The sequence below is a fragment of the Ranitomeya imitator genome, chromosome 10 (assembly GCF_032444005.1).
Source record: "Ranitomeya imitator isolate aRanImi1 chromosome 10, aRanImi1.pri, whole genome shotgun sequence".
NCBI classification, from domain to species: Eukaryota; Metazoa; Chordata; class Amphibia; order Anura; family Dendrobatidae; genus Ranitomeya; species Ranitomeya imitator.
Window position 1 is genome coordinate 52318002 of NC_091291.1, and position 22195 is coordinate 52340196.

General features: G+C 42.8%; 1 protein-coding gene across 8 annotated transcripts in view; it reads right to left on the bottom strand.

The window, feature by feature from the left end:
* Positions 1 to 1876: 1876 nt before the first annotated feature.
* LOC138652018 (sulfotransferase 2B1-like) overlaps positions 1877 to 22195 on the bottom strand; it is a 267378-nt gene continuing 247059 nt past the window's right edge. For all 8 annotated transcript variants that reach the window (XM_069742708.1, XM_069742706.1, XM_069742710.1 and 5 more), the window contains 2 exons: positions 12111 to 12291; positions 1877 to 2154 (listed from right to left, as the gene is read on the bottom strand). In XM_069742708.1, coding sequence (XP_069598809.1) covers positions 2030 to 2154; positions 12111 to 12291 — 306 coding nt within the window. In that variant the 3' untranslated portion in view covers positions 1877 to 2029. The remainder of the gene's footprint in view (positions 2155 to 12110; positions 12292 to 22195) is intronic.

Sequence of the window (22195 nt, forward strand, 5' to 3'; positions counted from 1 at the left end):
TTTAGCAACAGAAAATAAATGATGTGGCAGGCTGTTTCACATTTAGCTAGATTTAGAACACTATACTCGTGCATGGAGCTCTAGAGAAGCAGTGCACAACACACTTGTATGACATGTGCCCTGCTGGCTTTGTCTGTGGACCTCTGTAATGGCAAAAAAAATGCTGGAAGGTGAATCTCACAGCCACACTGGACAGTAGCTAGCTACACTATCTGACCGATAAACAACCGCCTAGCTGAATAGCTAAAATCTTGCTATTAACTGTGCCAGCATCAGGAGCATCCTCTCTGCGCTGTTGCAGTGTCAAAATGGCACTAAAATAAGATGTGTGCTATTTATATAGAGAGGGACATGTGATTTCCACAGCCAATGACACAAGCCGTGTGTCAGGACATTGTGAATGTTTCCTTCTCGCTGATTGGCTAGCTGCAATGTGTACACATAAAGTTAGGGGGAAAAAATGACTGTTTACAAGAATGCCGCACCTCCGAGCTCTGCAACCTGCCCTCCCCTCATTAAACACATGCCAAACTCTCATGATACACCACCATTATCGTTGCTAAAGTACTGAAAATACTTTTGTGGCAACGCAAATATTTTCCCGCACTTTTTTGGCAAATGTTACCGATTTTTCTGATTTTAGAAAATTTTGCTCGTGTTCCCAATCATGAATCTGAATGTGACATATTCGTGCTGAATTTATGTTTGGCGATCGATTTCCGAACAAATTCGCTCATCACTGGTTCTATGCACCGGGGTTCATCCAGGGTTCTAATTCTATTCTTCCTACACTCATCTTTTAGCTACTTTCTTTTCTAGACTTTGTCCTTTTTCATCTATTCAAATTTTATCATTTATATATTTAGTTCTGTTTTCTGTATCACCTTTTCATCATCTGTTTAGGTGGCTCCTCCATTAAATTTTCTCTTTCTAGCTCCTATTCACTGGCCCATCTTGGGTTCTTATCTTATTTCTTCAACATTCCAATTATTTTTCCTCAACTCATTGTCCTCCATTCACATCATATCATCAATAAGTATGGTATCTCTTTTATATTCTCTCTAACTTTAATCAATTTGCAATTGACATTTGAACTTCTCTCTCCTTCCCATTTCACCTATTGGTTTAAGTGTTCCTGTGGGTGTTCCCTATGTAATGGAATCCATTTTGGGCCTATAAAAAAAATTTGCTGACATGTTTTGCATATTTGTTTTTTTAACTTGATAAAGACCCCAATACACCATTGAGACGCATTGTGAATAAAATCCTTATTCTCATCATCATTTGTGAAGAATTGATTTTCTCCGGCAGTGCAGTCCACCCACGTGTTAATCCAACTGGATCCAATATCTACTGGAGGATTCATCCACCAGCCATGGGGCAGCAGCAGCTATCTTTCTTCATGCCTACATAGTAGTTGTGCCAGTCACCACACCACCAGATGAGTGTTACCAGCTCTCTCCTACTCTCCCTCCATGGGGTATCACCCTATTGTGGGCTCAGTTTCCCAATTATAGATTTATTCATAGAAAATACTGAAGGATATGATCACTTCTTTGAAAATAGCCTTCTCTGTCATCCATCACCAAGTCCTGGCCAGCTACTTACAGCTTGATGCACTGGTCTAAAATAAAATTACACTAAAACAGAACCACATGTGTCTATGGGAAATGTCTGGTATGGTCGATCATCTATAAACCAAGGGACTGCCATCAAGAACATGGCTAACAAATAAGAGCTATACAAGGTCAGCCATTACTAGCCACCAACCTGTTACCTGTGAAGTTGTGTTATATACAGATATAGAAACATGGATTCCACTCAAATGCAAAAAAATTATTTAAAATATTGAAATGAACTCAGTACAGGAAGAACATTCAGAAAACATCAATGTCCTTTAATAGATCATTAATCTTATTCATAAAGCCTTATGTGATCTTGCATATAAAGTGTTAATTTGTAACCAATAATCATCACAGACTGGTAAATTTACTGCACTGAGAACATTTGGTCAGCTGGCAAAGCCTTGTTATTCCGGTACGTTTGTATCCCAAGGAAACTTCACACTGAAGTCTTCCATTTCTGCCTTGTAGATCTTGTCGAAATATTCATTTTGAGCCACAGTAAAATTATTTTTCCAATCTCCGACTATTCCTGCAAATCACAAATGGTGACAAAATATTTAAATTTATATTTAAAAGATCTGTTATATGCACATAGTAACCCCTAAAATAGTAACATTCCCAAAACCAAATACTGTACATAGGAAATATAAAGAAATAAAAACTGTGGAGAATGTGGCATAGTCCATACACAATTAGATAAGGGTAAAAAGAATTATAAGCATTATATTACAGTCTACATATGGGGAGTGCATTATAATATATAGAGTCTACCTATGAGGAGTGCATTATACTATATTGAGGACTATCTGGTGCATTATACTATTTGGAGACCTATGTAGCATACATTATACTATGTGAAGCCCTATGGGGAGTGTATTATACTATAGGGCCTGCCTATGGGGAGTGCATTATACAATATAGAGTCTGCCTAGGTGGAGTACATTATACTATATGGAGGCCTATGGGGAGTGCATTATACTATATAGAGTCTGCCTATGGAGAATGTATTATACTATATAGAGTCTGCCTATGGGGAGTGCATTGTACTGTACAGGCCTATGAGGAGTGCATTAAACTATATGGAGGCCTATGGGGAGTGTATTATACAATTTAGAATCTGCCTATGGGGAGTGCATTATACTATAGAGGCCTATGAGGAGTGCATTATACTATACGGAGGCCTATGGGGAGTGTCTTATACAATATAGAATCTGCCTATGGGGAGTGCATTATGCTATATAGAGTTTGCCTATAGGGAGTGCATTATACTATATGGAGGCCTATGGGGAGTGCATTATACAATATAGTCTGCCTATGGGAAATGCATTATACAATATAGAGTCGGTCTATAGGGAATGCTTTATACAATATAGAGTCTGCCTATTGGGAGTGTATTATACTATAGAGGCCTATGGGGAGTACATTATACTATATGGAGGCCTATGGGGAGTGTATTATACTATATTGAGGACTATCTGGTGCTTTATACTATATGAAGGCTATCTAGGGGGTCATCATACAGTGTGGAGATTACAGTGACAGGGCCATTGCAGAGTTGGAGCCATCAGACACTTTTGGAGAAACTAAGAGGTCAGTATACAGTATATACAGTGAGGGGGCTTTATACTGTGTATAAAAGAGCATCTTACTGAGTATAGGGGAGCTGAATGGGGAGACTTGGGACATTATTAAATGTAAAGTGGGCACTTATTGTTATAGGGGAACTCAGGTTACTGTAACTGTCAAAGGGGCACGCAAGGCACTATTACTTTCTAGGGGACAAAACGTGGGCACTGTTTTCTAGGGCACTTGCACCCAGCATTACTATATTCTAGAGGATTGCTTTAGAATTTAGAGGGCACAGAGATCCACACAGCAAGTACAGTAATGGGGTCACATACGGCAGCAGCATTGGGGTACCAACAGAATGAGGAGGTTGTGCAGGTTGGGGACAGATGGGGACAGTGCTGAAAATATGAGACATAAAATGTGTCTGTTGTATTCTCTGCAGCTGAGTCCTGGCTGGAGAAGTTGTCATGTTGGTCTGTTCCAGATAGAAAAGGCGGGAAAAGTGAACGATTCCATCAGAAAGAAGGTCAGTGGTAAGTCACCATATATAACTGTGCTGTGATCTCTTATTTGTTTCATAGGACTGGTATGTACCACTGACCATATGGCAGTAACATCCATGTTGGTCTTTATATATATTTTCAGCGACTGCATGGTCATCTGCTTATGTTCTCTTATATCCACTATTAGGGTGCGTCAACCAGTTATAATCAAGGTTACCTGGTTAGGGGCCCACTCAAAACTCTTTCCCACCCTGAGCCAAAACCCTAGCTATGCCTCTCTATAGATGTATTAATATTTTATTCATTAGACTTTACAATAGATGATCATAGGGTCAGTGTGTTTGTTTCACACATAGAAAACACAAAGACTGAATATACAGCCATCTGAGTGGCACCTGAATTAGTGTTTGGCTAAAGCCCCCAAATGGGCAGCACGGTGGCTTAGTGGTTAGCACTGCAGTACTGGGGTCCTGGGTTCAAATACCACCAAGGACAACATATGCAAGGAGTTTTTATGTTCCCCCTGTGTTTGCATGGGTTTACTCCCACATTCCAAAGACATACTGTCAGATAGTTCAGTTGGCAGCTGGCTTATCTCATACTATCCCTCCCCCCACTTTGTGGAGTGCTTTTCTGTTTTCTTTGAGAGAGCTGCTACAAACATTTCTGGTAGTGACTTATCTGTGAAGGTACCTTCACACTCAGCAACGCTGCAGCGATACCGACAACGATGTCGATCGCTGCAGCGTCGCTGTTTGGTCGCTGGAGAGCCGTCACACAGACAGTTCTCTAGCGACCAACGATGCCGAAGTCCCCGGGTAACCAGGGTAAACATCGGGTTACTCCGGCGCTCTGCTTTCCTCTGCACTGTCAGCGCCGGTCAGCCGGAAAGCAGAGCGGTGACGTCACTGCTGTGTTTTCTGGCTGGCCGGCGCTGACACAGGATGCAGGAGGAGTGCAGAGAGGTAAGTATGTAGTGTTTGTTTTTTTGACGTTTACGCTCTTAACCAGGGTAAACATCGGGTTACTAAGCGCGGCCCTGCGCTTAGTAACCCGATGTTTACCCTGGTTACCAGTGAAGACATCGCTGGATCGGCGTCACAAACGCCGATCCAGCGATGTCAGCGGGAGATCCAGCGACGAAATAAAGTTCTGGACTTTCCTCAGCGACCAACGATCTCCCAGCAGGGGCCTGATCGTTGGTCGCTGTCACATAACGATTTCCTTAACGATATCGTTGCTACGTCACAAAAAGCAACGATATCGTTAACGATATCGTTATGTGTGAAGGTACCTTGAGAGAATAAAAAGATCTACAATATGAAATTGGACAGGCCAGATTCTTATCCCCTCCAACAATCATCAGTCAGAGGCACCCATACATACTGTACTGCAAGCAGAACCTTTTGATATTGGCAGGTTTGGTCACCGTTAGTCTTATGTTTATTTGTGATTTTTAGGCTATGTGCACACGTTGCGGAATTGCCGTGGCAATTCCACAACTCCCTGCTGCTGGAAATTTGCATGCGGAATTGGCATGCATATTCCCGATAAACACTAGTGTTTTGCAAGCATTATTAGCTTGCAGAATGCTAGTGTTTTCCAAACGATCTCTAGCATCGCTTAGAAAACTGATTGACAGGTTGATCACACTTGTCAAACATAGTGTTTGACAAGTGTGACCAACTTTTTACTATTGATGCTGCCTATGCAGAATAAATAGTAAAAATATATAATGTTAAAAATAATAATAATAATAAAAAAACTAGTGATATTCTCACCTTTCCGGTGGCCCCCAAAGCCTTCCTGATACTCGCGATACTCCCGGCAACTCTCGTTCCCAGCGATGCCTTGCGACAATGGCCCCAGATGACATAGCATCACCGAAGACTGCTACTTCATCCAGGTGATTCGCGCAATGCATCCCTGGGAACGGGAGCTGCCGTGAGCATCGCTAAAGCCTGGGCTGGATCCGGGGGCCGCCAGAAGGTGAGTATACAACTATTTTTTATTTTAATTCTTTTTAAGGGCCTGGGGGGGAGTCTCCTCTCCTCCACCCTGGGTACCATCCGCACATGAGCCGCTTACTTTGCGCATGGTGGACATAGCCCTATGCGGAAAGTAAGTGGATCAATGCATTCCTATGTTTGCGGAATCGCCGCGATTCTACACAAAGAATGAGCATGCTGCGTACTTTTCCGCGATGCGATTCCGCCGAAGAAAAATATGCAAGAAAAATATGCAACTTTAGCACAGCATTGAGGAATCACATTGAATTCAATGGGTTTTGAAGAGCATGTGTTTTTATCAGAAAAAAACAGGGCAAAAACGCATACAATCCGCCTCAGAGTATGGACACCATTAGAGTATGTGCACACTATGTCTTTTAACCCCTTCATGACCCAGCCTATTTTGACCTTAAAGACCTTGCCGTTTTTTGCAATTCTGACCAGAGTCCCTTTATGAGATAATAACTCAGGAACGCTTCAACGGATCCTAGCGGTTCTGAGATTGTTTTTTCGTGACATATTGGGCTTCATGTTAGTGGTAAATTTAGGTCAATAAATTCTGCGTTTATTTGTGATAAAAACGGAAATTTGGCGAAAATTTTGAAAATTTCGCAATTTTCACATTTTGAATTTTTATTCTGTTAAACCAGAGAGATATGTGACACAAAATAGTTAATAAATAACATTTCCCACATGTTTACTTTACATCAGCACAATTTTGGAAACAAAATTTTTTTTTGTTAGGAAGTTATAAGGGTTAAAATTTGACCAGCGATTTGTCATTTTTACAACGAAATTTACAAAACCATTTTTTTTAGGGACCACCTCACATTTGAAGTCAGTTTGAGGGGTCTATATGGCTGAAAATACCCAAAAGTGACACCATTCTAAAAACTGCACCCCTCAAGGTACTCAAAACCACATTCAAGAAGTTTATTAACCCTTCAGGTGCTTCACAGCAGCAGAAGCAACATGGAAGGAAAAAATGAACATTTAACTTTTTAGTCACAAAAATTATCTTTTAGCAACAATTTTTTTATTTTCCCAATGGTAAAAGGAGAAACTGAACCACGAAAGTTGTTTTCCAATTTGTCCTGAGTACGCTGATACCTCATATGTGGGGGTAAACCACTGTTTGGGCGCACGGCAGGGCTTGGAAGGGAAGGAGCGCCATTTGACTTTTTGAATCAAAAATTGGCTCCACTCTTTAGCGGACACCATGTCAGGTTTGGAGAGCACCCGTGTGCCTAAAAATTGGAGCTCCCCCACAAGTGACCCCATTTTGGAAACTAGACGCCCCAAGGAACTTATCTAGATGCATAGTGAGCACTTTGAGCCCCCAGGTGCTTCACAAATTGATCCGTAAATATGAAAAAGTACTTTTTTTTCACAAAAAAATTCTTTTAGCCTCAATTTTTTCATTTTCACATGGGCAACAGGATAAAATGGATCCTAAAATGTGTTGGGCAATTTCTCCTGAGTACACTGATACCTCACATGTGGAGGTAAACCACTGTTTGGGCACATGGTAAGGCTCGGAAGGGAAGGAGCGCCATTTGACTTATTGAATGAAAAATTATTTCCATCATTAGCGGACACCATGTCGCGTTTGGATAGCTCCTGTGTGCCTAAACATTGGCGCTCCCCCACAAGTGACCCCATTTTGGAAACTAGACCCCCCAAGGAACTTATTTAGATGCTTAGTGAGCACTTTAAACCCTCAGGTGCTTCACAAATTGATCTGTAAAAATGAAAAAGTACTTTTTTTCACAAAAAAATTCTCTTCGCCTCAATTTTTTCATTTTCACATGGGCAGTAGGATAAAATGGATCATAAAATTTGTTGGGCAATTTCTCCCGAGTACGCTGATACCTCATATGTGGGGGTAAACCACTGTTTGGGCACTCGGCAGGGCTCGGAAGGGAAGGCGCGCCATTTGACTTTTTGAATGGAAAATTAGCTCCAATTGTTAGCGGACACCATGCATATTGAGCACTTTAAACCCCCAGGTGCTTCACAGAAGTTTATAACGCAGAGCCATGAAAATAAAAAATAATTTTTCTTTCCTCAAAAATGATTTTTTAGCCTGGAATTTCCTATTTTGCCAAGGATAATAGGAGAAATTGGACCCCAAATATTGTTGTCCAGTTTGTCCTGAGTACGCTTATACCCCATATGTGGGGGTAAACCACTGTTTGGGCGCACGGCAGGGCTCGGAATGGATGGCACGCCATTTGGCTTTTTAAATGGAAAATTAGCTCCAATCATTAGCGGACACCATGTCACGTTTGGAGAGCCCCTGTGTGCCTAAACTTTGGAGATCCCCCAGATATGACCCCATTTTGGAAACTAGACCCCCAAAGGAACTAATCTAGATGTGTGGTGAGGACTTTGAACCCCCAAGTGCTTCACAGAAGTTTATAACGCAGAGCCATGAAAAAAAAAAAAAAAATTATTTTCTCAAAAATGATCTTTTAGCCTGCAATTTTTTATTTTCCCAAGGGTAACAGGAGAAATTTGACCCCAAAAGTTGTTGTCCAGTTTCTCCTGAGTACGCTGATACCCCATATGTGGGGGTAAACCACTGTTTGGGCACATGCCGGGGCTCGGAAGTGAAGTAGTGACGTTTTGAAATGCAGACATTGATGGAATGCTCTGTGGGCATCACGTTGCGTTTGCAGAGCCCCTGATGTGGCTTAACAGTAGAAACCCCCCACAAGTGACCCCATTTTGGAAACTAGACCCCCAAAGGAACTTATCTAGATGTGTGGTGAGCACTTTGAACCCCCAAGTGCTTCATAGAAGTTTATAATGCAGAGCCGTGAAAATAATAAATACGTTTTCTTTCCTCAAAAATAATTATTTAGCCCAGAATTTTTTATTTTCCCAAGGGTTACAGGAGAAATTGGACCCCATAAGTTGTTGTCCAGTTTCTCCTGAGTACGCTGATACTCCATATGTGGGGGTAAACCACTGTTTGGGCACATGCCGAGGCTCGGAAGTGAAGTAGTGACGTTTTGAAATGCAGACTTTGATGGAATGCTCTGTGGGCGTCACGTTGCGTTTGCAGAGCCCCTGATGTGGCTTAACAGTAGAAACCCCCCACAAGTGACCCCATTTTGGAAACTAGACCCCGAAAGGAACTTATCTAGATGTGTGGTGAGCACTTTGAACCCCCAAGTGCTTCATAGAAGTTTATAATGCAGAGCCGTGAAAATAATAAATACGTTTTCTTTCCTCAAAAATAATTATTTAGCCCAGAATTTTTTATTTTCCCAAGGGTAACAGGAGAAATTGGACCCCAATAGTTGTTGTCCAGTTTCTCCTGAGTACGCTGATACCCCATGTGTGGGGGTAAACCACTGTTTGGGCACACGTCGGGGCTCAGAAGGGAAGTAGTGACTTTTGAAATGCAGACTTTGATGGAATTGTCTGCGGGCGTCACATTGCGTTTGCAGAGCCCCTGGTGTGCCTAAACAGTAGAAACCTCCCACAAGTGACCACATTTTAGAAACTAGACCCCCCAAGGAACTTATCTAGATATGTGGTGAGCACTTTGAACCCCCAAGTGCTTCACAGACGTTTACAACGCAGAGCCATGAAAATAAAAAATCATTTTTCTTTCCTCAAAAATGATGTTTTAGCGAGCATTTTTTTAGATTCACAAGGGTAACAGGAGAAATTGGACCCCAGTAATTGTTGCGCAGTTTATCCTGAGTACACTGATACCCCATATGTGGGGGTAAACCACTGTTTGGGCACACGTCAGGGCTCGGAAGTGAGGGAGCACCATTTGACTTTTTGAATACGAGATTGGCTGGAATCAATGGTGGCGCCATGTTGCGTTTGGAGACCCCTGATGTGCCTAAACAGTGGTAACCCCTCAATTCTACCTCCAACACTAACCCCAACACACCCCTAACCCTAATCCCAACTGTAGCCATAACCCTAAACACAACCCTAACCGCAACACACCCCTAACCACAACCCTAACCCCAACACACCCCTAACCACAACCCTAATTCCAACCCTAACCCTAAGGCTATGTGCCCACGTTGCGGATTCGTGTGAGATATTTCCGCACCATTTTTGAAAAATCCGCGGGTAAAAGGCACTGCGTTTTACCTGCGGATTTTCCGCGGATTTCCAGTGTTTTTTGTGCGGATTTCACCTGCGGATTCCTATTGAGGAACAGGTGTAAAACGCCGCGGAATCCGCACAAAGAATTGACATGCTGCGGAAAATACAACGCAGCGTTCCCGCGCGGTATTTTCTGCACCATGGGCACAGCGGATTTGGTTTTTCATATGTTTACATGGTACTGTAAACCTGATGGAACACTGCTGCGAATCCGCAGCGGCCAATCCGCAGCCAAATCCGCACCGTGTGCACATAGCCTAATTCTAAAGGTATGTGCACACTGCGGAAAACGCTGCAGATCCGCAGCAGTTTCCCATGAGTTTACAGTTCAATGTAGACCTATGGGAAACAAAAATCGCTGTACACATGCTGCGGAAAAACTGCACCGAAACGCAGCGGTTTACATTCTGCAGCATGTCACTTCTTTGTGCGGATTCCGCAGCGGTTTTACAACTGCTCAAATAGAAAATCGCAATTGTAAAACCGCAGTGAAATGCGCAGAAAAAAACGTGGTAAATCCGCCATAAATCCGCAGCGGTTTAGCACTGCGGATTTATCAAATCCGCAGCGGAAAAATCCGCAGAGGACCAGAATACGTGTGCACATACCGAAACCCTAACCCTAGCCCTAACCCTAACCCTAACCCTACCCCTAACCCTACCCCTAACCCTAACCCTAAACCTAGCCCTACCCCTAACCCTAACCCTAACCCTACCCCTAACCCTATTCTAACATTAGAGGAAAAAAAAAATTTCTTTATTTTTTTATTGTCCCTACCTATGGGGGTGACAAAGGGGGGGGGGTCATGTATTATTTTTTTTATTTTGATCACTGAGATATAATCTATCTCAGTGATCAAAATGCACTTTGGAACGAATCTGCCGGCCGGCAGATTCGGCGGGCGCACTGCGCATGCGCCCGCCATTTTGGAAGATGGCGGCGCCCGGGGAGAAGACGGACGGGACCCCGGCAGGATCGGTAAGTATGATGGGGTGGGGGGGACCACGTGGGGGGGGGATCGGAGCACGGGGGGGAATCGGAGCGTGGCTGGCGTGGAACGGAGCACGGGGGGCGTGGAGCGGAGCACGGGGGGGCTGGAACGGAGCACGGGGGGGTGGAACAGAGGAAGGGGGTGTGTGGATCGGAATGCAGGGGGGGTGATTGGAGCACGGGGGGGTGATTGGAGCACGTGGGAGCGGACAAGAGCACGGGGGGAGCGGAGCACTGGATGGAGGGGAGCCGGAGCAGTGTACCGGCCAGATCGGGGGGCTGGGTGGGCGATCGGTGGGGTGGGGTGGGGGCACATTAGTATTTCCAGCCATGGCCGATGATATTGCAGCATCGGCCATGGCTGGATTGTAATATTTCACCCGTTATAATAGGTGAAATATTACAAATCGCTCTGATTGGCAGTTTCACTTTCAACAGCCAATCAGAGCGATCGTAGCCACGAGGGGGTGAAGCCACACCCCCCCTGGGCTAAACTACCACTCCCCCTGTCCCTGCAGATCGGGTGAAATGGGAGTTAACCCTTTCACCCGATCTGCAGGGACGCGATCTTTCCATGACGCCACATAGGCGTCATGGGTCGGATTGGCACCGACTTTCATGACGCCTACGTGGCGTCATGGGTCGGGAAGGGGTTAAATGTCTGCGAACCAGACACATTTTTACTGGTGGAAGACATTTCAGGACATGCAGGTGTGTTTTCAACCGGAAGAGTCTTATTTTGTATCCCTTTTGTTTCATCAGTTTTTCCTCAACTTTTTTGCTTGCCCATTTTGGACAACTCAATTCTTTCAACCACTTGACATCTTTTGAAGCCCAAAACAGTTAATGGAGCCTCAACAGCAAACCATTTTCACATTGGAGTGCATGTGTTCAGACCTTTTAAAGTACACTTTTCAGGTAGGTTATATAGCATACCCAACTGAAAAAAGTAAAAAAGGTTGGACCACCGGAATATTGGGTTTTTCTTATCCTTTAGCCACTTTTGGAGCTTCAATTTAAAAGAAGTTACAAACGATGGGACCTATGAACAGCAAGCCAATTTGACATTGCTGCGCATAAGTTAATTCATTTTCTCTTTTTTAAGCTTTTCAGGCAAGTTTTAGGTGGAATCTGCCAGATAAAAACACTTTGTGCGCATACCTTCTGTCTAACTTGCCAGTAGAAGGCATGACAGAAAGTGAGTAGTGCAGAATAAACGCAAGATATGACCTTGATTATACATTTTTTTTCTCAATATGGTGCTCAGTTTTTACCTTTTCTAAAAAATGGGCTTTTCTCCTGGTCCATGTGACCAGGTGGCGCGAGGCTGTAATTAGACATATTGTTCTGTTTCATGTTCGTAAAGGAAGCATTTTTTACCACAGAGTCCACTGCATCGTCATCTAACTCCTTTCCAAGAAATTTGCAAATCTTAATCACGCTTCCTCGTAGGTCCTGTTGGCAATTAAGAAAATCCAATATTTAGTATAATAATATGCAAAATGAAATTAAATATTTATGTTTCTACTTTTGTGGTGAGACCACACAATGAGACTGGACACATGAGGCCAAAACTCCGCTCATACTGTTTAGGTGGCGCCCATGGAGTCCAGTCGCCACAGAGTATGGCACCTCATCCAGAGGTGTGGTATTCCACTCTCAGGTAAGGAGGGGGCACTGAACAGAACCCTAACACCAGCATCCAACACTAGACACTTCAGTCAGGGCATACCCTTAGGGAGAATGGCCTCATCCCAGCCTGGAGGGGGTATATAAGTAGATGGTGTGGGTGGAGAGTAGGAGTCTGCAGGGAGAAGGAGAGTAGGGCAGACATGAGAGAGATAGAGGAAGCAGAAAGATCAAGACAGACAGACAGGAGTTCCCAAAGAGAGGGAACTGAAGGAAAGTGAAGATAAAGAAAGAAGAGAAGGAAGGGGTCCTTAGAGGCATGGGTAGTGAGAAGTCCACCCGTGGAGAAACTGAGGACTCAGCTAGATAACCGGAGGCTGTGGCTTTTGCAAGAAGCACAGCCACATCTGCACACATTCGCTGAAAAGGCAGCCATATAGGATCCAGGTGGGACTTAGAGCTCACCGCCTGACAAGATCAGAGGCTGCTGGCTTGGGAAACTGTGTGGCAGGTGCAGGGCAGGAGAGACGAAGCCAGCACACAAAGACGGCCAGGCAAGGGACATATGAAAAGGGGGTTCTGGAAAGTGTACCCAATTGAGAGCTGGCTGGACCACCTACTCGGAGGACTCAGCACCCCGGCTGGGGCAACTAAGAACTGTGAGTAAAGCATTGGAAACTGCACCCTGCTGTGTCCTCACATTTATTTACTACACCATCCACCCTGCACTACATCCACCATCAGCATCAGCATCATTTACAACCTAAGTGCCCTGGGACTAAAGCTCTACCTGTGGAGAACTGCAACAATACTGCTGCATCACCATCAGCCCCAGCTGTCTCTTCAAGCAGGGTCGGCTAACATCTCCTATTTTCTGAATAACACAGGTAGCATCACAAACAATTCCCCTATTCCATCATCACTAATCCTCTTTTATTGGATGGCCAGGGCCAGAGACCATGTCACTGCTGCCATGACATGTCCCCTTTAAGAACCGGCCTGGAACCGAGTATCCCACGGCCCTGGCGGGTGCTCCAGCTTGGCGTCACGAACAGGATGAACTGACCCAAAAAATCCGGTCCTGTGTGCCATAGACTGCTAAATTGTGCAAAGCTTCCTGCCAATACAGTGAAAAGAGGCGCGGAGGAAAAGAAAGGCGTGTCATTGCGGGCACGATTCAGCTATAAGGCACGAAGACTATGCCTGCCCACTACAGATACTACTATATTACGAGGACATGCCCATCAGTATAAGAGATCCGCCTCCTAGTTTGGTATGGCGGGAACAGGAAGAAAAAGAAGGCCCACCCACAAAGCAAGGAAGAGAAACAACACGTGGGTGTTGCAGAGAACCCGGAACCAAAGATAGCAAGCGGTGGCTACCCAGAGGGTGGGGAAGCAGCAGAGTACTTTCCTGGTCAATGGGATGAGGACCCGGACCAACTGACAACTGTGGATCTGGGGCTCCTGGGAGCTCAAGTGGAGGAGCTGAGCCGCCAGTTCCTGGGCACGGAGATGACTGCAGTAAGCAGATGTAAGGCAGCCCTGCGGAAGAAGACTAAGCTAGAGGAGCAGCGTCCTGTCCTGTGATAGACATTTACAGCCTCAGCGGAGGAGAAGACTGGCACTGGAGGAACAACATCTATAGCAGATATTGCGACTGACCTTGTCCCGGTGACCGACCCCGCTCTGGCGATTGTTCCCACTCAGGTGACTGCTCCCACTCTGGCGACTGACATCGTTCCGGGGATAGACTCTTCTCCGACAACCGAGAGCCCCGCACCTGTAACTGAAGGGACTCTAGTGGGCTCACTTCCAACACCACCAGCCCCTCAACCATTAGAGGTGAGCGTGGAAAAGGTGATGTTCCATTGGGAACAGTGTGGGACTGAATTGATCTGGTTTCCAGGGGAGGCTCAGCCCCAAGGGGTCCCACGTAGAAGTCCTCAGCTGGGAGGAATATAAGCAAGAACTAACGCCTAGGTAGGAAAAAGAGGATGAGGAGCGCAATGCCAGGCGTAGGGCCATAGAAGAATGTAACCTGAGGGCCAAAGCTTATGCCCCAAGGCCAAGCAAGCAGACTGGAGCCCATGGAGGCAGGGCACCGTGGTGGCCTTCCAGCTTAAAAAGGGCTGGGGTTTCATTAAAGAGCGTGCACTGTTGGTGGAATTATTTGTCACCCAGCGGGACGTAGAATCACACCTTCTGGAGGGACACCCTGAGTGATATCTATACCCAGGGGACCTCATGACTTACACCCATCATTGGGGTGAAAAAGGCTGGTATGCCCTGAATGTTAGGAAATGTAAATGCACTGCGCCTGAATTTAGAGGCTGCCAGCTCTGACAAACCAGCAGTACCAAAGGTGCCAAAAAGTAAACAAACCCCTGCAGTAACACCAAGCACTGCACCAGCCGCTGCAGTTACAGCCAGACCAGAAATGCATGACATTTGTGACATTTGTGAATCAAATTTCGTTGTCTATGTTATCAAGTGTCCTTGTAGTCTCTTATATGTGGGTGAGACCACCCAACATGTCAGAGACCGCATAGCTAATCACAAGTCCACAATATGCTGTGGCAAAACATGGCTCCCACTGTTGTGAATTTCGCTCTTGGGCTCCCTCCGGTGGTTGTAAGTGGCACTTTTGTGAGTTCTGCACTTGGGCTCCCTCCGGTGGTTTTAAGTGGTATGGCTGCTCCTTGGATTTAGCAGTCTGCAGCTGCTTCCACTGATTGTCTTTCTGCTCAGCTATTTATGCCTGGCTCTTCCCTTCAGCCAGTGCCACTTGTCAATGGTTCCTGGTTGGATTCACATCTCTCTTGGATTTCCCTGATATCCTGACCAGTTCAGCAAAGATAAGTCCTTGCTTTACTCTTTTCTGTCCACATGTTGTGGACTTATTCGTTCTGTGCATTCTATGTTTTGTTCAGCTTGTCAGTATGGATTAATTCAGTTAAGCTGGAAGCTCTGGGAAGCAGATTTACCCTCCACACCTTTAGTCAGGTGTGGAGATTTTTGTAAACTCTGTGTGGATTTTTGTAGTTTTTAATACTGACCGCACAGTATTCTATCCTGTCCAATCTATCAAGCTAGACTGGCCTCCTGTGCTTCATCCTGGTTTCATTCTGTGTATGTCTTTTCCCTCTCCACTCACAGTCATTACTTGTGGGGGGCTATCTATCCTTTGGGGATTTTCTCTGAGGCAAGAAAGTTTTCCTGTTTCTATCTTTAGGGGTAGTTAGTTCTCAGGCTGTGACGAGGTGCCTAGGGAGTGACAGGAGCATCCCACGGCTACTTCTAGTGTTGTGTTGAGCTTAGGGACTGCGGTCAGTACAGGTACCACCTCCTTCAGAGCTCGTCCCATGTTGCTCCTAAACCACCAGATCATAACATCCCACTACCTGACCATTTTTGCAATTTTAAACATTCAGTGACACAGCTCAAGTTTCAAGTCCTGGAACAGGTCCCACACCCTAGAAGAGGGGGTAATCACATAAGACTCCTTAAGTCTAGGGAAAATATTTGGAATTGAGAGTCCTCAGTGATTGATACCCTTTAAGTCTAGGGAGACATTTTGGATTTTTACTCTTGATACCCTATCAACAACGGGCCTCAACAGAGAAATAGAGTGGCTAGGAAAAGTATTTTTCCCTTTTATTTTTTCCTTTTTTATTCTTCATTTTCCCATTTTTTAATTTTTCTTATTTTTCTTATTTTGAATGTCATGCTCCATTAATCCATGTTCTCTATTCCCTAGACTCGCTGAGAATAGTACCACTTGAGGTGAGCGTGCCCCAATAAACTTAATTTGCATGGTTATCACCATCCTTGTATCCATATAACTCCATTTGGTCCACAACAGACATTTTCCAGGTTTATTCTAGCGCAACCAGCAATTACATCATCAATGTATACTCTACTCCTATCTTATGTCTCCATTTTAACTCTAAATTCCCTTTAATCAATTTTTTCTAGGCAGTGACACTTAGGCATTTGCATATGTATCAGACTGTTAAATATTAATTATTGATTCTCGACTTATTATTACACTCATTTCTGTACTAAGCCTTGTGGAAGGTTTCACTGACATTACAAATAGTATTTCTGTATATTTAGCTCAGAGTAAAAGTTAACACCATATAGAGAGAACACATTCTCTATGGGACATATATATCCACGGCTCTTAGGAAGGGGATGCTGGCACTTGGGTTCTCTCATTTGGGCCTTCTTCACTCTCTACAGATATTAGACTTCACACAGACAGAATGAACAGCTGGCAGCAATGTGCTTCTTGATGACTTCTACTCCATGACAGAGACAAACACCATTTACCATTCAGAATCTCAGGAAAGATGGGAACAAGCTTTGATATGGACAAATGGACAATCTCTTTGTAACTATTTCACCTATTTTATGTTTTGCTGCAATGGTGCTTTTTGGTGGACAATCCAATAAACCACTACATTTTCTTTAAAGTATTGTATCTGATAAAGAGTCTTGATTAAATAAATATGCAAAATAAGCATATTTAACATTAGGCCAGCCAGCCATACCTGATTTTTTTGTGCTATTTTTGTGGATTTTGCTCTACTTGCACACGGGGAAGAGAGAAGAGCTTCGCTAAACATCAATTGTGCAAGTTTTCAGGAATTCCACTATGATACTTCAAGTCTCAAGGATCAGGCAGGAACCTAGGAGTGAGACTAACAGGTGAAGGATGGATTGACAAGTACTAGAAGTACTATAAGTGCCAGACATACTGAAGATAGATGCGCTGATGACCAGAGCCCAGCGTTGTCCAACAAAGGAATTACAAGCTGAGATATTTCAAGGTAAAAAACCTGAATTTAATTAATTTGTATTCTAAGTTAAATCAATTGAAATTTATATCTTTAAACGTGTCTAAAAATGTTGAAGACTTATGGCTTAGTTTATATGTAGAATGCAAGATGGAAAATCTAAAGATAGATTCTAAGCTGGTGTCCTACAATAGAGAAAAAGAAAAATTGAAAAATATTTTACATTTGGCTGATGTATTTCACAAGCTTGTGTCAGAGAAATCCAAAAAAGACTGTAGAAAGAATGTCAAAGGAAAGTAGTGATGTTGCCAAGATTGACTGTAATGTGGAGAGTGAACAAGCTGTGAGACACGTGTCTGTAATGGCCACTCAACGTGACCTTGTGTCTCATGATGTAAAAAAGATGTAGGAAACGTGGGAGGAGACATAAGAACTGACGTAGATGACGTACTAGGGACATATTTACAAGGGTCACTAAAAATAGAAGACATCTTAGGGGCTCAACTCCAACACCAAATTAAAATTACTAAAAACTTGGTAAAATTATACAAAATAATTCCTGCATATGATAACAAAATCCATGTGTGCAGAAATTCAGAGATATTTGAGAGTTTTGCTTTGATTTGACTAATGAGGAGAAAAATCAGTTGTTTAAAATGTGGCTTCGAATAACTTTTTCTAGAAAGTTAACATTGAAAATGCAGAATGATGATGAGTTACACGAAGAGTTAACCGATATGGCAGATTAAGAATTCTGATGTTCTGTGGATTAAATGAAAATTATCTACATATTGATATTCTTCAAAAAATAAGGATTGGCTGGAAAAATGTACTTTTACATTCATGTCCATATTTGAAAGGTTATACAAAACTCTTATTAAAAATGTCAAAAGACAATCAATGATAAAATGTTTTGAAAACAAATTTGGATTCCTAAATTCTGTATCTCGTGTTATTGCATCACAAAAAGATTCTTTATTTGAAAAAGCGCAATCGATTCATTTTTCTAGAAAACATGAGAATCTTGAAAATAAAATAAATCATACTAAGTTTTTCTAAACAGACAGAGTAAAATCTTATCAGAAGCCAAAATCAAAATCTCCAAAACTGAATTATCCCCAAAATCAAATCTATGAAGTACGAAGAAAATTACATATTTGTTATAAGCCCTACCAAATGATCCAAGAGTCCATTAAAGAAATTGCAGAGTTAAAAATTCATAGTTCAGATCTTTCCGTAAAAAGACAAATGACGGAAATTGACAGACGGAAACAGGTGACTTCTGAGAGCCACATCATGAGAAGTAAGCTGAAGACTACATTATCGGAGCTCTTCAAAAATCTGTAAATTTAAAAATAGCAATTTTAAATAGAGCTTTTCAGGACATTATCAACAGAGATAAGATTTGTTTTAGGAATTGGCTAAAAATGTAATTATATGTTGTGTAAAAGTGTTATACAATGTATTATTTAGTAATTTGTAATTATCTTAAACAGTATAATTCTGTAGTTCTATAGTTTTTGTGTATATATATATATATATTAATAATAATAATCTTTATTTATATAGCGCCAACATATTCCGCAGCGCTTTACAGTTTAACAGCTTCAAACACAACAGTCATAGGTAACAATGTTAACAATACAATAATTAAAGCACCACAAGACGACCCTGCTCGTGAGAGCTTACAATCTACAATGAGGTGGGGAAATACAAAGTACAGGTGTGTATTTACAATGATGTATTTGCAATGATGGTCCAGCCATCTTCAGGGAGTGGGGTATAGATGAAAGTAGTGAATGGGCTGCACACAAACAAAATAACTGATTAGGGAACATGATAGGCCGCTCTAAACAAATGTGTTTTGAGCGAGCGCCTAAAACTATGCAAATTGTGGATGGTCCTAATATCTTGGGGTAGAGCATTCCAGAGGATTGGCGCAGCACAGGAGAAGTCTTGTAGTCGGGAGTGGGAGGTACGGATTAGTGCAGAGGTTAGTTGAAAGTCATTTGCAGAGCGAAGAGGTCGGTTAGGCCAGAAATACGGGAGGAGATGTAAGGGGGTGCCGCACTGTGAAGAGCTTTGTGGGTGAGAACAAGTACTTGAATTGTATCCTGTAATGAATGGGTAGCCAGTGTAATGACTGGCGAAGAGTGGATGCATCTGAGTAACGATTAGCTACATAGACGACCCTGGCTGCTGCATTAAGGATGGACTGGAGAGGGGAAAGTCGAGTGAGGGGGAGGCCAATTAATAGAGTGTTACAGTAGTCCAGGCGGGAGTGGATCAGGGCGACAGTGAGGGTTTTTGTTGTTTCTATGGTGAGAAAAGGGCGGATTCTAGAGACGTTCTTTAGGTGTAAGCGGCATGAGCGGGCAAGGGATTGTACATGGGATGTGAAGGAGAGATCGGAGTCAAACATAACACCCAGACAGCGCGCCGGGGTGTTATTATGGTGCCACCCATGGAGAGGGAAAAGTCAGGTTTAGGGAGGTTAGTAGATGGTGGGAGCAGAAGAAGTTCAGTTTTGGAGAGGTTGAGTTTCAGATAGAGAGCGGACATGATGTTGGAGACTGCAGACAGACAGTCAGTGGCGTTCTGTAGTACAGCCGGGGTAAGGTCAGGGGATGACGTATATAGTTGTGTGTTGTCGGCATAAAGATGGTACTGAAAGCCAAATCTGCTGATGGTCTGTCCAATTGGGGCTGTGTAGAGAGAGAAGAGAAGGGGGCCAAGGACTGAGCCCTGAGGTATGAGGTACTTTATACTGTATATTCATACAGTATACAGTAAATAGTATATTTGTATAAGTAGAGATTGTATAACTGTATTTTTATATTTATATTGAAATAATTAACATTTTCTCCAGTAATAATACTTAGAATTACATTATATATATATATATACATATATAATATACATATAAGATATTTAAAATGTTTTGTTTCTGTATGAATTTGATATTTAAATCTATCTTTTCTTTTATTTCTCCTTAGAATTTTCATTTCAAAGCAGAATTTGAACAAAAAACCTCTTACGTGGATTTATGTCTTTATTCACACAGGAAGTTATAATAACTGCATGATTTTATATATTGAACACTTAAAAGAAATGACTAACAATCTAAAATTTAGTTTTGTGTATTGTTAACGTTTTTTGTAAGATTTTGCTAATTTTTTTCTTTGCATGGTAATAAATATATCTTTACTGCATGGCATGAAATGACAGTCACAACTAGGGTTGAGCAAAACGGATCGGACAAATTCAAAAATCGCCGATTTTCGGCAAAGTCGGGTTTCATGAAACCCGACCCGATCCTAGTGTGGGATCGGCCATGAGGTCGGCGATCTTTGCGCCAATGTCGCGTTTCATATGACGCTTTCAGTGCCATTTTTCAGCCAATGAAGGAGGACCCAGAGTGTGGGCAGCGTGATGATGACATAGGTCTCGGTCCCCACCATCTTAGAGAAGGGCATGACGGTGATTGGCTTGCTTTCTGCGGAGTCACAGGGGCTATAAAGGGGCGTGCACGCCGACCGCCATCTTACTTCTGCCAATCGTAGCATAGGGAGAGGTTGCTGCAGCTTCATCAGAAGAAGGGATATAGTTAGGGAGGGAAGATTAAGCCCCCAAACTGCTTGTGCTGTAGCGATTTCCTCTGTCCAACACCACCATTTGTTTACATTGACAGTGGAGTTTATATTTTTGTGCATCAGCTCTGTAGCTTATTAGGCTGCCTTATAAGGCTCGCTGATAGCTGCATTGCTGTTTGTACAAAAACAAGAAAAAAAAAAACGACTAAAAAAGTCGCAGCCAGCTCACCAACCAGACCATCGACAGCGGAGCACAGGAGCCCGTCCTGATCCAAAACCCAAAGGTTTTAGCAACAGGAGATTATCTATCCTATATGAGGATGAAATATTGTCGGATATTTTGAAGGATGGAATAAATGTGGTAGCAAGAAGGGCACGTACTATTGGTGATTCAATTGCCCCAAATTCTTCCTCTGTTTCCAATAATCCCAGATCCAGTACATGGCTGGAATGTAAGGTTTTTTTTAGATGTGGGACCTCTGCATGTAGCACCTGTGCACATATACAAGTAGGTAACATTTTTCAGAATTCGGATAATACCAAAGAGTATAAAATAAATAGTTTTATAAATTGCCATACAATAAATGTGGTATATAAGGTGTACGTCACGTAAATTAAAAACTCGAATAACTGAACACATTAGAGACGCTATTAACCCCAATATAAGAAATACAAATAAAAATATCTCTATGGTATCGAGACATTTTAATTTACAACATAATGGGGATATCACCGCTCTAAGGGTGCAGGGTATTGAGAAAGTGTATATGTCACATCGCGGAGGAGATTCAAGGAGACGCCTGCTCACTAGAGAGGCTTTTTGGATCTACAATCTAAATACTCGTTATCCTGCAGGCATGAACAAGAAAAGTGAAATTATGTATCACTATTGTTAGTGTTTTAGTATGTTGTGTATGTTATAGTCTATTTTTAATATGTTCAGACATTTGTAGCTCTAGGACCTTACGAACCTGTCATGTGATATGGGGGGCGTGTCTTAAGCCTGTATGGGAGATATAGCGCGCTCATTCCTGGAGCTGCATGGGCATGAGTAAGACCGCTATAGGTCGAAACGCGTAGCCGTATTCTTACAATCACCTGTCTGGTCCACTTTTTGTAAGGAATTTTTCTGCTTTTATTGCCACTTTGGATTAATAAAATTTGTAACTTTTTATCCATCTTGCTGGAGCTGGAGTGTCTACTTTGTTGGAAGTGCTATTGCTGTTTGTACGCTGCTGTGCAAACCAACTGTTGCTCCTTTCTGCACAGTTATCTTGTTTATTTGTCCACACTTTTGTGTGCAGCAGTCCTTTTTATTGCTGCCATACTTTTCCTG